This window comes from Branchiostoma floridae, chromosome 11, assembly GCF_000003815.2.
Source record: "Branchiostoma floridae strain S238N-H82 chromosome 11, Bfl_VNyyK, whole genome shotgun sequence".
NCBI classification, from domain to species: Eukaryota; Metazoa; Chordata; class Leptocardii; order Amphioxiformes; family Branchiostomatidae; genus Branchiostoma; species Branchiostoma floridae.
Genome location: NC_049989.1, coordinates 4,435,141 through 4,452,037, shown reverse-complemented (window position 1 = coordinate 4,452,037; position 16,897 = coordinate 4,435,141). Strand labels below are relative to the sequence as shown.

Sequence of the window (16,897 nt, the reverse complement as noted above, 5' to 3'; positions counted from 1 at the left end):
TAATCTGACATATGCAAAAGTTTACCTTATTCAATTTCTATGTTGTTTTATTTCAGGCGATTCATTCGCTGGAAATTCCGGCCGGAAAGCCTGAAGATGTGTTCCGTACTTACAAAGTCGCTCCTCGGTCTCAGGTTTGCTCTAGTTTCTAACGATTACAATATATAACGTTATGTAGGAACATAGATAGGAACGTCCAAAAGATTGGCACGTTAACATATTCTTGCACAGCTGCAATACAACAGGTAAAGAAAAACCTTCTGAATAAGATATTTCACAGACGAAAACATAAGGACTGTTGCTCTTTCAGAATGCCCATGCGTACGTCAACGCTGGCTTCAGGATGACACTGGACCGTAAGAGTGACGTAATGGTGGTCGCAAAACCGTGCATTGTGTTTGGCGGCATTAACAAGACCATGGTATTATATCTATATACAATTACTAGGTCTCCTACTTCTTGAACATTTCATAATGTGACGTCTTTTTACCTCTTTCTGCAATAAAATTAGCAACTTCAAGTACATGACATAAATATGACCTGGGTATCTTATGATAGAGACTTGAATGTCGATATCATTGACATGATTCCAGGTACATGCCTCTGCCACTGAAGACTTTCTGGTTGGAAAGAGGATCACGGATGCTGACACACTGAGAGGTACGAGGCTGTCAAGAAATGCGTCTTTATCAAACATGAATATATCATACTATAATAAACTAGACTCTTATCAATTTGATTTTGAAGATCATTGTGAATAACTAAGTTTCAAAATCGTAATGATTTTGACTAGTCAAATCAATGGTTATGAAACATTAGCTATTATGATATAGCATTCTGATTTTGGATATCACTGTGGTATAGTTTAAAAATCGCAATGGCGTTGTCTAATCAAAGTATCGATTGATCAAACTTTTGTTGGCTGTTTCGTCCACAAGGAGCCCTCGCCGTACTTCAAGCAGAACTGGTGCCGGATGAGTCTGCTCTCCAGTCTGTACAGTACACAAAACAACTGGCCATGGGACTCTTCTATAAGGCACGTTCAACTTACACTTACACTGTTACAGTCCGAAAGAAACGTGGCAATGAGCATAAATCCCATAGATTATATGTAAGAACTAAGAACGCAATTATGTTCACGACTTTGCTTCATCTTCTTTTTGAGCTTATAGCTCTGAAAGTTATTTTTATGGTTAAGAAAATGTTGCTACATCAATCAATAAATGAAATACTTCTCCCCCTGCAGTTTTACCTGTCTGCCGTTGGGAAGGAAAGCCTGACAGAGCAGGTTTGCTCGGCGGCAGACTCGCTCGCACGTCCGGTGTCCCGCGGAGAGCAGCACTTCCAGACTAAGGAGTCCGAGTGGCCTCTCAGGCAGCCCATGCCTAAAACATCGTCCAGGGTGCAGGTGAGATGGACTCACAATTCTAATACACTGTTGCATTGGCCTGGCAGTTACATGTACTGCCACCTCTGTATAGTATGGGAGAAATGTTATATCGTCATGTGTACATCTACTTTAATTCACTAGTAGCACTGTGTTTGTTTCCTCTGTCCGTTTAAAACAGCATCCGTAACACTGACGGACATACCTTAAGATGATATAGGTGAAGTACATGTATGTTACACAACAGCTGTGTAGAGGTTATGGTAAATTTGTGTTGGGGGTTAGGAAAACACATAACTGTGAACCCTTTCCATGGTGCTGAAATGGCTTTCAATTGATTCAAATTGTACAAATGGCCCTGTGAAATCAATTACAACTATAACCTACATGTAGATGATAAAAAAGGATGGAGAGAATATTTAAACTACATAAACCAATGTATCATGTTTAATACTATCTTGAGGCATCTGGAGAAGCCATCTATATCAACGACATGCCTGCTATGCCTGGAGAAGTCTATGCTGCATTTGTGACTTCGACTGTCGCCAACTGTAAACTAGGCAACATGGACTTTTCACATGCCATGGTATGGTCTTATCATATCACTGTAAACCTTACTTTTCACGCGCCATGGCATGATTGTGTCAAAGCACTGTTGTGCTAAGTTTTCATGTGTAAGAAACGCAAGTAAGTAAATTTGCAAGAAAAAGTCGCTTTGGATATTTTGTCCCTGGATGTAGTATATCTCTCAACAGCTATTTTTTTACAGTTTGGATGTTTTACATGAGTGTATGATCCCTGATAAGTACAGAATGCCAAAATCCTGTGTTGCTTATTTCACAGGAAATGCCAGGAGCAGTTGCATATCTGACAGCCGGAGATGTCAGAGGAGAAAACAACTATAATCTGCCATCATCCCCCGTAGCTGAGGTATATCCGTGTGCTTACATATTGTTTAGGGCATCGGGGATGCAATTAAGGATAAGAAAAGTAATCAGGTGGTGACTATTTACACAAAGGATTAGAAGACATTGCTTAGAAACTGAGGTTCTGTCAAATAAATCTGGAGAAAATTCAAACCATGTGGACCTACAAAGCTCACCCAAACCAACAATAGGATAATCAGAGCAGGTACAGTGAAACAATTGTAACAAACTGTAAACATGTCTTGAAGAAAACCTTTCTCTTTACCTTCGCAGATTTTCTCCAGCGACGAGGTGTCGTATGCAGGTCAACCGGTGGCTCTTGTCATTGCAGGTAAATGTCGTTTTTTAAACATTTTTCGAACGCTTGGCAACATGACTAGTGACATGATTATTGAGAGAGTTCTGTTTATTTCAGACACCCAGGTCCACGCTGACGCCATGGCCAAAGCTGTCCAGGTTACCTACACCGACATGAAACCCCCCATCCTCACCATCCAGGATGCCATTACTGCAGAATCCTTTCACCCGGATGTTATGGAAGTGGTAAAGGGAGATCCGAAAGGTATTGTTCAATAGACCTCTCTGAATGAAAATATCGCTGATTACGGTCCATTTATTTGAGAACATTATGACGTGGGACAAACCGACTATCCAACATTTTGACCAAAGCATATCTTTTTCATCTGGCTGTATGATAATACAATATCATTACTCAGGTCTAGGGGAAAAGTTGTATGAATCTTTTTATAGGACTTATGTCTTGTCATTAGTGAAATCAAACTCCTATAACTTTGTACAGCTTGACTACAAGTAACTTTCCGCCATTAGGTGCCCTAGCTGCAGCTCCTCATCGTATCTCTGGAGAGGTGTCGTGTGGTTCTCAGTATCACTTCTACATGGAGACCCAGGTGTGCCGCTGTACTCCAACTGAGGATGGGATGGACGTCCAGTCTGCTACCCAGTCTATGGACTCAGTCCAGGCATCTGTGGCACAGGTGACGGGAATGTCAGCTCACAGGTTAGGCTTGGCACGTCTCAGAGACCCCAACTCATGAGGCTATAGCTATTGCTATGCACTTCTTGATTTGAACATTAAAGTTACACATCACCCAAAATTAAACCCAACCATACTATTTTGAATCTTACAAAGAAATGCCAGTGAAAAGAAATTTGGTCGATTCGATTAAATTTGAAGGTAGAATGGAAGACGGAAACAGACATACACAAAAGCGTTATTAGTCTTACAAATGTCTTGAATCATATCTACGCATCAGTTAAATCTCCAGTTAAATACCATTTATAATAATATACATTATTACAGAGTGCATGTGTCTGTCAAGAGAGTGGGAGGAGCGTTTGGAGGAAAGGGCCCAGCGTCCATGCTGCCAGCTGCTGCCTGTGCTGTGGCTGCTCAAAATCTCAACAGGTAACGTCACATGCTGCAGGCATTATGGATTGAATGGAGGGGAAATCTAGTAATCAAAGAACAGTACATATACTGATTTCTTTTCTGACAAGTGAGCTTTTTTTCTGACTAGTGAGTTTCAAATGTTTTATTCTGTTCGTCCATTCTTTACAGCATTGACATTGAATCATGTCATCTTTTTTGTAGGACTGTACGCTTGAGCATGAGCCTTGATGCAAACATGGAAGCCATGTCGAAAAGAGCACCCTATCTTGTGAAATATGAGGTGGGTGTGCATTCAGTCATACTTGCCATGAATAATGTGATGCTGTGAAAAATTAATCCACTTTGTCATATTCTACTTTAAAAACATTTTTTTCTCCTATTATACGTCATTTCTAACAAAATCAAAATACAAATATCTACATGTATATCAGGAAAAAAGGCTGATTGAGGTGTCTAATTGATCGATATAGACTTCCCACTAAGTCATACCATATTGGGTAATTTCTACTTACAGGTTGGTTTTGACGATGAGGGAAGGCTGCTTGCAATGGTGTACAATCTGTACGAAGATAATGGATATTCGGTCCACCTGTCTTTTATGTATCTTCTGCCAATGTCGGTTGAAAATGGTGAGAAATCATGTTGGTACCGGACTTAAATGATAAATGCTAGAAAATGTTGTGTTACCATGTGTCAGTCAGTGTATTTGGACAGATGCTCTATAATTCTAGCGCTAACGTTTCTGTATGCACTCTGTTTACGCACTTTGTACATTTGTAAATCAGATAACACCTTCACCTGTCAATTTTCTAAATGGCCAGAACTTAACCATTTTCATGATGAAATATACTAATTTGGTTCTTATATCCTTTATCCTAAGATTCAGATTCATAACATTCCAGTATGACGTAGAAACAGTAGATATAAAAAGCATATAAAACATGAATTAATGCACATATTTGGCCATTTTAGTGTACTATTGCCCAAACTGGCAACTCACGGGGCAGACCTGTAAAACCCACACTGCTCCGACAACCTACACAAGAGCTCCAGGTAAGATTTCTTACTACACGTATCGACTATTCTCTGTGCAGTAAGCTGCCAACGAGTATAAAAGTAAAAAGCTTTGTGTAATTAACCCTCGGATTAGGCGCAATCGTCAATAAGGAATCTGTTTTAGGTAGATTTTTTTCATGTCAATTGATGTCGATTTTGATATAAGAATCACTCAACGTATTGGTCTAAGATTTAAGATTTTATTTACGTAGATTTACGTACAAAGTTTTATCAAAAAAAGGTTATAAATTCATGCTTGTTGGCACAAAGCACAAAGCCTACAAGTGAAACAGACTGAATTAATTTACGTTTCTAGTCTATCATATAAGGTTCTTTATCTATGTTACTTAAGCCCCCTTCACACGAGAGCACGAATGAGCCGGAATGCCATCAGAATGAAAATTCTTTTCTATTCCTGGCAATTCGTAGTGTGTTCCAGAAATTCTCACTGCATTCCAGCTATTTGAGCCCGTGTGCCAACCCGGCTTTTGGCTGGCCCGAAAGTTTTTACATGTTAAAAACTGTCGAGGTGCATTCGAAGTGAAGAAATATCGAATGGCGTTCAAAGTGGATTCTAACTATTCGAACTGCAGTCTGACCGCATTCTACGGCATTCCAACATTATTCGAGACATTCTTATCTCATTCGATGGAGAACTGAAACGGCATGCCACTTCGAATCCTGCCAGAATGTGGCCGAAAGATTATCTGGAATGCAGTAAAAGTTTCAAGAACACACTACGAATTCCCAGGAATAGAAAATAATTTTCATTCTGACGGCACTTTGGCTCATTCCTTCTCTTGTGAAGGGGATATAAGGTCCATTTGGAATTCCCACCCGAATGGCCCCGAATGTGGCACGAATTTTGCAAATACTTCATTCCGGCTGGTTCTGCTTGATTCCTGCTAATTCGGTTTTCAGTGTGAAGGCCCTATGATACAGGATTGGACCTCTTCTTTGAAAGCAGTAGAAATTTAGAAATATCCACGATTACTTCCAGGGTTTATCGCAGCTCACTTTTGCATGGAGCACATCATCGAACACGTGGCCAAGACCCTGAATAAGGACCCTACAGACATACGCAGGATCAACATGTTTGAAAAGGGACAGACCATTCTATCCGGAGACGTTTTGTCTGACTGCAACATCACTCAGTTGTGGGACGGTACTTCTGTCATGTCTTTCCAGTTTGTGATTCTAGAATTTGATATTTCAATAAGCATGTTTTTTTTTAAAGATATATTTCCAAAAGTATGGTCGTCTCTAGTTGTGATTTTGCTTGTTTGGCATATTATTAACCACATACTATGTGGTTTCACCTGAACTACTAGAAATACGCAGTACTTCGTGTACAGCGAATAGCGTATAAAACTCTTGTAATATCAAATACAGCCACTCATGAACTGTCATTTGAATACAATTATTGCCAGACGGGCATTCCACTCCAGGAGCGAGACTGTTATTTTCTGATAGATGATTTTTGTGTGGTACAAATGCACCCGATTAAATCTTGAACGATATGTGACATTCTGTAGACCTCTTGACATCGGCACAAATCAAACAACGACAGCAGGAGATAGAGGTCTTCAACAAGGTAAGAATGTAGAATACTACTGAATGTGTGAATTCTTTCCACAAATACGCCAAAAAGTAGTTACTCAAGCAACTGTCTTCAGCTTGTCTTTGTTCCTATTGGAATTCAAATTGTCTTCAGCCTGAATTTGTCTTACATGTTTCCTATTGGACAGCTAAAATTGTCTTCATTCTTAGGTATAAAAGCCCAGTTTCTCCCATCACTACAGTGTCACTGACGAAAATTGGTGGATGCCAGTTGAAACGTCTGACCGTTTCCAAAACCATATCCAGTTGCTTGAGTAACTACTTATTGGCGTATCTTATTACCTGGATGTCTAACCTACATCGACCTTTTCACAAATATTTCTGATCTATTTGTTGTAACAGTTGTGATCTTATAGAAATTTTGTTTGGCGGACCAAGTTAACAGAACCATTAAAGCTAAGCATAAGACTAGTTACCACGATAAATTGGGCATGGCCAGAATTCAAAGAATTCCTTTAAAAAGGCCCATTATCAATAAAATTATGAGAAAATTGACGATGCATGTTTCTTCCAATGACTTGTTTCTTCGTCTATGTTAAAGGAGGTTGTCATTGAGTCAGTATGTAGTGTTACGTACACTTAAGTACCAAGTTATATAATACCTAATGCTTGTTTTTGATACATTTCAACCACCGCTTTATCACAATATTGATGTCATTGGCAGGAAAATCGTTGGAAGAAGAGGGGCTTGTCTGTGGTTCCTTGTCGATATCCCTTCTTCCCATCCTTAGTTCGTTTCACGGTTTTTGTGGCGATCTACCACACCGACGGGTCCGTGGTCATCACACATGGCGGCATTGAGATGGGACAGGGCGTGGATACAAAGGTGAGAAGACTGAAACAAGCTGGACTAGCTTTCCAGTGTGGTATGATCCACAATGATCACTATAACTGAAGCATGAATCCCACACGTAGCGTAAATGCTTCAGTTGTTATGACGATCTATGACTCTGTATTTATTTATTTCTGTTTTATTTAGACAGGGTGGACAACTCAGTACTATGCGTTCTGCTTTTCAGTTGTGCCCTGTACACAAAATAGCATTGGTTCTGTAACTTTTTTATTTACAATATTTACAAATAACGTTATGTAACATAAACATAAAGTGGACCATCCAAATCATAAAGCTATACCAAACTGGTACAGAGGAAATGTAACTATTAGATATAGATCAGACAGAGGAAGATGTATCAGTTGTACATAATTTTCCCCACTTTCCTTGGTACTTCGCCATCTTCCCTCTAGCTCTCCAGGTAGCGTTTTGACATTCAACCTTTTCGAACATATTAACGTAATTAATGAATGATTTGAAATAACTCAGTAGCTTTATAAAAGTGATAACCATGGTCCTTTTGATTTCCGACTTTAAACTTTATACGAGTACAAAGGATCATAACTCTTATGCGGCAAAGTGTTTCTGATATCGTGACTAACCAAAGTAGTCCTTGGTACATGCGGATGAACTGCTGTTTGTTTTCCAACTGCAGGTGATGCAGGTGGCAGCCGCCACCCTGGGCGTTCCCATGGAGATGGTCCACACAATGTCCACCAACTCTCTGTCCAGTCCCAACAGTGGCGACTCAGGAGGAAATGTCACCAGTGAACTGAACTGCCAGGTAACGTTACAGTCCTCTAATAGCCATTTGCCACACAACTCCACTAAGGCACAAGAACAACTCACAAAAGGACCGGTACAGAACAATTTTAACTCTAGTACTGACATATTTAGATTATCTGCCCTGCCATCTCCGTCGGCATGTTATTATTATCAGGATTTCAAGGAAATATATCCATACTTTAACAGTCCTCTGCCCAGAGCAATGCTTCTACATCCATTTCTCCAGGGAGTGCTTGAATGCTGCCGGAGGCTGAATGAACGGATCAACCCCATCCGACAGGAGATGGGCGGAGCTCCAAAATGGACAGAACTCATCAACACCTGTCACAGTAAAGGAGTGGACCTGTCCGAGAAATACATGTGGGTGCAATTTTACAGGTTTTCGTCACGATTTCAAGGTTGGCTGAGAGGTGCTTCGATTCTGTAGTTTGGGCATCATAAAAAGCTTTGAACCTTTGAAGATATTTGAACCAACAATTTCACACTACTACTCTTCGACTGAAGTTCGACATCAAGTAACATCCGAAGTAATGACAAGCAAGCACATTTCCATCATGCCCTGACATATGCATATTGTCTTTGCCTTTTCTTTAATCTGAGACAATACTAGCTGGTAATGTATGAGTTGCATGATTGTATAGTGTTTTCAAAAAGCTGTCAGGTGGATTGAAAGGGAGAGCACCTTGGTAAAGATATCAGACATTTTCCATCTGCCTACAGGGAGCATCATCCACTTCCGACTCTTCGCCCTACGTACAACAATTACGGGGTGACCTGCACGGAGTTGGAGCTGGATGTTCTGACAGGGGAGCGAGAAATCACCCGGTCTGACATTCTGTTTGACTGTGGGAAGAGGTGAGTACAAAGTGTTAATAAATGCTCTCATCCTGCTATGACCGATGGAATAGCCTTAGCGTGGCTTTAAAAAATGCATTTGGTAGGTTGTATGTTGAAACCCTGGCTTGGTCAATATTACCAAGGGCTTAAAAAAATTGTAAATTACGTTGATACCATTCAGCTGGTATGAAAAAGGGTAAAATGTAGTTGAATACCCGCCAGTACCGGTAGACTTGTCCCCTAGTTTTCAGCTGCAATGCTTGAACAACAGTGTAGCCCAAGGGCCCAATAGAGATATATATTTATATTTACCTGAAATGTATGAAAGTGCTATATAACGTTATACCTGAAAGGTGTGGAAGGGATTTTAACTGACTTCCACTCCTATAGGCCTACTCAGGGTGAAGACTCATACATGTATTGATTTTTTTTACCTTTTCTCCTTTGGTTCTTCAAAGTAACCAAAGCTCTAACTCCTGTTGGCTTTCACGTGTACTCCACAGTGTGAATCCTGAGCTGGACATAGGACAAGTTGAGGGAGGGTTCGTGTTCGGGCTGGGCTACTGGCTGACGGAGAAGTGTGTGTACGACAAGGAGACAGGGAGGCTGCTGACCAACGGAACATGGGTAAAGCCAACGCAGTTCCGTGGCTATGCCGTTGTTGCCACCTGTTTCTTGCTTTGCAAAAATAGAAAATCATAACTGGGCGACTCCTACATTTCTTGACAAGTGTGTTGGGCTCTTTACATTTATACAAGAGATTTGATGTCTGAGGCTCTTAAAGCCATAACAGTTCTGTGTCTATGCTATTTCTTGCATTGCAAAGATTGAAAATTATAACCGAGTGACTCTTCCTGATGAGTGCGTTGGGCTTTTTAGAATACATACATTTGACTCGTACTGAGAGGCATCAGGTCCCCTCAGGAGGAGACAATCTTCAATGAATATGTTTTGCACTGTTTTGAGAGTAATAAAGACATAAGAAATACATATCAACTTAACTTGTTATCTACAACATGTGTTCAGCATTGTGTAACTGACATACATGGATTTCTAATCACATCATGAAGGAATATAAGCCTCCTGCAACCAAAGACATCCCAGCGGATCTCCGAGTTACCCTGTTACCAAACTCATTTAACCCGTACAACGTGATCAGGTCTAAAGGTAAGGAGATCATCATCATATCTGCGCTCTTTGAAAAATTCATGGAAAGAATGGACTCGAGGTATTGTTTTTTGTGTTTTTGTCTGAATGTGCGAGTGTGTCTGCCTGTCTGTTTTTCCAGATATTTTTGGTCAGCATAACTTTAGAATCTCCAGATGGATTGCAATGATATTTTGTATGTGGATATGGGTTGCGAAGATAAAGGTTAGTTGGGCAGCCCTGGCTGTGTGTTCGGTGAAGCCAAACCAATAAATAAATGAAGATAAAGGTCAATTTTGGGCTCCCTGGTGTGCGACCATGTTGGAATTTGTATTGAACGCTAGAATGAAATGACTCATTGGCCTTTATTAGTGAATCAGTGAAAGTGATTACAGTTTGAATTGTTATTTTGTGCTGAATCTAGAACCTTTTTACTTTGTATCTACAAACATATCAAGGTCAACTCTGACCCCCCTATAGGTGTATCTGAGCCAGTACTGCTGATGTCCTGCTCCGCCATGTTTGCTCTGAGACAGGCTATCCAGAGCGCACGGGAGGACTCCGGCAATGGGGCTGACTTCTTTCCCCTGAGTAAGTACGGATTAAGTGCGATTGGAAAAATATAAATTATTGCCATTCTATTCCACAAAAATACACAGTTGTCTATCACTGATTCTGTGTATCACTGATTCTGTGCATCACTGATTCTGTGTATCACTCAGATTCTGACAAAATACAACCATGGAAATACATTTTTTGTACCCCCTTATTGTTTCATAGAAAGGTTGGGATCAGATGTATTGGTTAACTTATTATTTGTCAATCACATTACAGATGGCCCTGCCACTGTGGAGACTTGTCATGAGGCCTGTCTTGTGGACTCGTCCAACTTCACTCTGTAACAGCCCACCCGTGATCACTAGTGGGCCTCTGTAATCTTCAGTACACAGACGTGTATCAGGGTGTTCCTTGTGCAGAAATATAGCTGATTTCCGAGTACATCTTACTCTTGTCTAGAAGAGCATTCAATCTCGGGGCAAGAGTAGACATCCCGATGACAGCGTGAAAAACGTCGACGCCTGAAGAGATCTGAAGAGAACTAAGTCAAGTGAAATTTTGATTGCACAATTGTCGCAGGCACAATGTAGGGCAAAGTAATATGTACGTTGTATTTTTTTTTGTATTAGGCAACTGGTTATGAATTAACACATGTATGTACAACATAGACCAAAGCGTTATAACAGACTACTTAAAACTTACATTAATCTAGTATAAATTAGACATAATGACCCATGAAGATAACTAATGTTCCAGCAGCTGCAGGGGGCTAGTAACTCCCTTGTACATCTCACAATACATTTGAGCATTGTCCTTTAACATCTTAGAAGTGTCTGAGGAAATGACTCATGATGACTAGATAGTGAAGCCATGTAGTTAGTAGTAATGGTTTATTGAGTACACACAGTTCACATTATCAAAATAATTAGCAACTCATAGTACACTGTAATGGGTTGAATTGCAGTACTGACAATTACATACTAGTAGTTGAACATCAGCAGAATCAGAACATCAAGAATAAAAGATTTATACATCTAAAATTAAGTATAAGCTTCAAGCTTCAATTTACAAGTTTTAAAATCATGTGGCATTAAGTACAATATCAACCAAGTAAAAGATAACTACGACTTTATGTTGACCAAACGTGCCATGTAGTTAAATGTTCTGAGAAAGTTTATGTATAGGTGATTAGACAAGATATATATAAGCTTAGGAGAGTAATGGAACCCTTGAATCAGTGTTGAATGCCCGTGGAGACTAGAAAGGGTACAGAGTTGAGTACAGTTCACTGTTGAGTGAGGACGAATACAGGTCTACGTCTTCAAAATATAGCACTCATGTGTCTTTCTTTCTTTATCTTAAGACCTTTTACCCACTTGGGATATCTTGATACAGGTGTAATATTACTGTTTCACATATAGGCATACCTTGAATAGTTTGTTTCCATTTGTCAGGGATACTGGATAATAATTGTACAAATCTAAACTCATCAAAAATCATTCCATATCTATAAATAAATGATCTGTTTGTCATAAAACGTCCATCATTACACAGTAAATCAGAGATAAATAAGATTCCCCTTTGGTTAAAGGCCTCCAAGAATAAAGATAATTCGAATTAAACCAAAGCAATTGCCTCATGATTTCAGACTTGTTATCTTCTAGGTTTCTTCTGGGCCTTTAGCCAAGCTAACATAACCTCTTCAAAACCCACTTATGTATGAGTGTTTATGTAGGAGTGCTGGCATGTTGACTACCTGGTTCCTTGGTAATTCATCTACGAGAGTTTGTCACGAGAGGGAATGAGACACAAAAAGTGTGGCAATTAAAATTATTGCCATGGCGACGGTTTTATTGTTTATAAATATTAAGGATTGTTGTTATTAATGGGTTTTAATAGTCGTATTCCATTCGCCTGGCGATTAATGTTTAGAGAGCATTGCTGTCAAAAGGTTCTCTTGTGAGTGAAGGGTGAACTAATAATGTAAATGCTTCTCATCAATTTTACAAATCAGACCCTCGTTTACATAAATCATATCAGTTGATCATCTTCTCTAGCTAAACAATATGCTAGAAATATCAAAGTCTTAGCAAAGAAAGCTATTGTAGTATTTTCTAATAATTTATGTAAATGAGACCCTAATTTACTTTATGTATGTCTAATAACGTTCAAATATCGTAGTTGCCAAATGTTGCAAGAATTAAATTATCATCATCAACCACTTTGATTTTATAACAATTTCTCAATGATTATGCAAATTAGATAACAACTTGTATTATTTTATGTCTATCTATATTTCTCTATTTTTAAATTACATATGCTATATGTTTGACTGAGTGCCCTATTATGCGGCTATGAATTGATAACTGATGTACGCGCACGTACGCCTCTAGATACGGCCGTTTTTCATGGTCCGGATGCGGCGCACCACTTAGAGCAAGTCACACATGTTGAACTAGAGTTCCACACCCCATACCTTCGTCATTAATTATGCAAATAAGGCTCTCATTTGCATAAATTATATAACTTGATCATTTCCTTCACCAAACAGACGTGCGCAATATATGTTAAGAAATGAGGATTTTGTCGCTTTTTCTGATAATTTATGCAAATAAGGACCTCATTTGCATAATTACTGTTTAACGATATTCACCTGTACATAACTTCCAAATGCTACAAGTAGGAAATTCCCGCCATTTACCACAATGACATGAAAGCATTTTCTCATTAATTATGCAAATTAGGTCTTTATTTGGCATAATATATATCTATCAATATTCTCTTTTTAAGTTACAAAGGTCACATGTTGCAATGGTCCTATAATTGAACTGAGCATGTTTAGACGATTTTCCAAGTAATTATGCAAATTAGCTTCCAATCTGCATAATTGATATGGAATTATATGAAGCATCACGTAACCTATCCACATAACCTATCCAAAATCATAACAATCCGTCAACCCCTTCTTGAGTTATTCCCTTTCAAAGTCTGACACTAAATCTGTCATGCAGTTCCAAAACAAGCCGCTAGGGGGCCCAAACCTATACCACTTACTCACGGCATCAAGAGCTGTCTGCCACTTAAAATTCATAGCCGCAGCATGTCCAGAACTCGAGATATCAAACCAGGAAGTTCCGCTGCAGTACCGTAACAGGCCGCTAGGGGACCCAAAATCTAATCATTTTCAGGTCTCAACAAGACCTACCCACATACCGAATATCAATATAATCCATCCAGGCGTTCTCGAGTTATGGTGGTCTTCTACAAACACACACACATACAAACGCTACCCAAAATATAACGTTCTTTAATGGCGAAGTTAACTAACACATCGCTATCTCACAACCCCACATGATATACATCATTTAAGCTCAAACAATGCTTGTTTCACACATTAGTTTGCATTTTTGAAACAAAGATATCAAGGGTGAAGAAGGCCACCAAACTTTCCAAACTCCAAACGAACTCACGGGTCATTTTCCGAGGAACATATTTCAACAATCCTTTATCCCCTGTTTCAAATGTTTACATTTCCATGACCACCATACTACAATTCTGGTACGTCTGAAGTCCTAGGCTTTTCTCAATTTTGCACGGCGATCAATCGAAAATCGCCTCGCGAGAATACACTGCTGTGCACACGTAAATGTGCCCTGCGACTGGAAAGCATACCCGTGGAGGTAATGGTTCAGTCCGGCATGATGCGCGGCATGATGCGCGGAAATAAAATTCCTGACATGCCTGTACAGTTTTTGGAATTCTTTGCAAACAGTCGCACACTATACTATTAGGCTCGCCCATCAGGCGTCGCCAAAAACACCTGCCATTTTCAGTACACACAGGCGGCTCGCTCACAGCTCACGACCAAGATTGCAAAATTTTCCCGTGGAAACATGCCACCCGGACCACCTAGGATTACGTCAATATAGTTCAACTCCTCCCATAAGAAATTTGTTGCCATCAGCTCTGTTATGTGATTCCATGTTTGCACGAAGTTTTCGAGGACTATAGCTGTAGTAAATTGGTATCAATATAATCCTGCATACAGCGGTACTTCCATCTTTGTAAACGGGATGGTTCACGGACGGCAAAGGGATAAAACGTTATAATAATGATGTTTACTTTTCGTGATTTTGGGTAACATTACCAGTGGGGCGGATATTTTCTTCACGTAATTCAGAGAAGTGATATCAGACAAGGTAGTAAGTAGTCTCTGCCAGACTCCCGCCTGACCAACTAATAATAGGGGACTTTTGCCAAGTTAGGAATAAAAGCCTAGTTTTGTTGGCCGGCCAGGCGCAAACTGTACTCTAACTCCTCTGGCATGTTTTCTGTCTAATTTGGCCAATTTCTACTATTTTTGCAGCAACCTGGTAGTGGTAGAGGCTAAAGGTAGGTCCAGTGATCACGTGGGCTGTGACAGTGTCACTGAGTGAAGTTGGAAGAATCCACAAGACAGGCCTGATGACAAGTCTCCACAGTGGCAGGGCCATCTGTAATGTGATTGACAAATAGTACATTAACCAGTACTATGAAACAATATTGTATTTCAATAACTGTATTTCGTGATTTTCTTTTGTCAGAATCAGTGATACACAGAATCAGTGATAGACAGTGTATTTTTGCAGAATAGAATGGCAATAATTATGTTTTTTTCCAATCGCACTTAATCTGTACTTACTCAATGGAAAGAAGTCAGCCCCAATGCCGGAGTCCTCCCGTGCGCTCTGGATAGCCTGTCTCAGAGCAAACATGGCGGAGCAGGACATCAGCAGTGGCGGCTCAGATACAGCTGTAGGGGGGCAGGGTTGACCTTGATATGTTTGTTACATTACAAGGTAAAAAAATTCTAGATTCAACACAAAACACCACTTCAAACTGTATTCACTTTTATCAATTCATTGTCCAAGGGGTCTTTTCATTTTAGTGTTCAATACAGATTCCAACAAGGTCGTACACCAGGGAGCCCAAAATTGACCTTGACCTTTGTCTACCCAAACCCTATCCACATACAAAATATCATTAAAATCCATCTTGAGGTTCTTAAGTTATGCTGACCAAAAATATCCGGAAACACAGACGCACACACAACAAAACCAATTGTATTTTTCAAAAGCGCAGATATGATCTCCTACCTTTAGACCTGATCACGTTGTACGGGTTAGATGAGTTTGGTAACAGGGTAACTCGGAGATCCGCTGGGATGTCTTTGGTTGCAGGAGGCTTATATTCCTTCATGGTGTGATTAGAAATCCATGTATCAGTCAAACAACTTTATCAGGGGACAACAACAATGGACACAGGTTGTAGGCATCAAAACTTTTCAGTATGTCACTAAACACAACACAACATTTTCATTGAATAATGTGTCCTTTGAAAGGGACCTAAAATAGCCTTTGGTGTTTGACTGTGCAAGCATAAGACATCAAATATCTTGTAGAACACTTAATATCAAGAAGAGTAGGAGTCACCCAGTTATACTTTTCTATCTTTGCAAAGCAAGAAACAGAACTGTGTTGACTTTACCCATGTTCCGTTGGTCAGCAGCCTCCCTGTCTCCTTGTCGTAAACACACTTCTCCGTCAGCCAGTAGCCCAGCCCGAACACAAACGCTCCCTCAACTTGTCCTATGTCCAGGTCAGGATTCACACTGTGGAGTACATGGGAAAGCCGGCAGGAGTTAGAGCTTTGGTTGCTTGTAAGAACCAAGGACGTCTTGCTTTATATAACGTCCTGGTAAGAAACAACGGAGAAAAGGTGGAGTGGAAGTCATCCCTTTCACACCTTTCGGGTATACGTATGGCAATATCCCTCTCTATTGTGACAAACTGCTGTGTATTAAAGCACTACAACTCAGATTAGAGGGCATGTTCAAATGTACTGGTGGGTACATTTACTCTTTCTCATACGTGCTGAATGGTATGTACAATTTACAATTTTTAAGCCCTTGGTATTACCCAGCCAGAGTATAAACGTACACTTTAGGCTATTCCATCGGTCATAGCAGAATGAAAGCATTAAAACTTTGTACTCACCTCTCCCCACAGTCAAACAGAATGTCAGACCGCGTGATTTCTCGCTCCCCTGTCAGAACATCCAGTTCCACCTCCGTGCAGGTCACGCCGAAACTGAAGTACGCAGGGGGGTTGTTCGGTACTGGATGATGCTCCCTGTAGGAAGATGGAAAAAGTCTGATATCTTTACCAATGTGCTCTCTGAATGCCCTTTCAACAGTTTTTTGAAGACAATATACAATCATGGAACTTTTTATTCCTCGTACATTACCAGCTTGTCTCTCAGATAAAGAAAAAGGAAGAGCTTTCAAGGATTTATCCACG

At 40.0% G+C, this 16,897-nt stretch overlaps 2 protein-coding genes across 12 annotated transcripts in view; one reads left to right on the top strand and one right to left on the bottom strand.

Annotated features, from left to right (window-relative positions):
- Positions 1 to 11,886, top strand: part of LOC118425672 (xanthine dehydrogenase-like) — a 30,221-nt gene extending 18,335 nt beyond the window's left edge. Inside the window, exons 11-34 of one of the 11 annotated variants that reach the window (XM_035834678.1) lie at positions 57 to 134; positions 311 to 421; positions 594 to 660; positions 939 to 1,036; positions 1,247 to 1,408; positions 1,851 to 1,973; positions 2,231 to 2,317; positions 2,587 to 2,644; positions 2,729 to 2,875; positions 3,142 to 3,331; positions 3,635 to 3,739; positions 3,926 to 4,004; positions 4,239 to 4,353; positions 4,697 to 4,777; positions 5,781 to 5,945; positions 6,316 to 6,374; positions 7,065 to 7,226; positions 7,888 to 8,016; positions 8,245 to 8,378; positions 8,739 to 8,873; positions 9,359 to 9,482; positions 9,926 to 10,022; positions 10,482 to 10,592; positions 10,836 to 11,886. In XM_035834678.1, coding sequence (XP_035690571.1) covers positions 57 to 134; positions 311 to 421; positions 594 to 660; positions 939 to 1,036; positions 1,247 to 1,408; positions 1,851 to 1,973; positions 2,231 to 2,317; positions 2,587 to 2,644; positions 2,729 to 2,875; positions 3,142 to 3,331; positions 3,635 to 3,739; positions 3,926 to 4,004; positions 4,239 to 4,353; positions 4,697 to 4,777; positions 5,781 to 5,945; positions 6,316 to 6,374; positions 7,065 to 7,226; positions 7,888 to 8,016; positions 8,245 to 8,378; positions 8,739 to 8,873; positions 9,359 to 9,482; positions 9,926 to 10,022; positions 10,482 to 10,592; positions 10,836 to 10,903 — 2,685 coding nt within the window. In that variant the 3' untranslated portion in view covers positions 10,904 to 11,886. The remainder of the gene's footprint in view (positions 1 to 56; positions 135 to 310; positions 422 to 593; positions 661 to 938; positions 1,037 to 1,246; positions 1,409 to 1,850; positions 1,974 to 2,230; positions 2,318 to 2,586; positions 2,645 to 2,728; positions 2,876 to 3,141; positions 3,332 to 3,634; positions 3,740 to 3,925; positions 4,005 to 4,238; positions 4,354 to 4,696; positions 4,778 to 5,780; positions 5,946 to 6,315; positions 6,375 to 7,064; positions 7,227 to 7,887; positions 8,017 to 8,244; positions 8,379 to 8,738; positions 8,874 to 9,358; positions 9,483 to 9,925; positions 10,023 to 10,481; positions 10,593 to 10,835) is intronic. The other 10 variants (XM_035834677.1, XM_035834679.1, XM_035834680.1 and 7 more) reach the window with 10 other exon arrangements.
- A 2,369-nt stretch (positions 11,887 to 14,255) lies between these two features.
- The window catches only part of LOC118426141 (xanthine dehydrogenase-like), a 19,167-nt gene continuing 16,525 nt past the window's right edge, over positions 14,256 to 16,897 (bottom strand). Inside the window, exons 31-35 of the mRNA XM_035835401.1 lie at positions 16,595 to 16,729; positions 16,086 to 16,209; positions 15,695 to 15,791; positions 15,241 to 15,351; positions 14,256 to 15,052 (exon numbers count right to left, since the gene is read on the bottom strand). Of these exons, the coding sequence (XP_035691294.1) occupies positions 14,985 to 15,052; positions 15,241 to 15,351; positions 15,695 to 15,791; positions 16,086 to 16,209; positions 16,595 to 16,729 (535 nt within the window). The 3' untranslated portion in view covers positions 14,256 to 14,984. The remainder of the gene's footprint in view (positions 15,053 to 15,240; positions 15,352 to 15,694; positions 15,792 to 16,085; positions 16,210 to 16,594; positions 16,730 to 16,897) is intronic.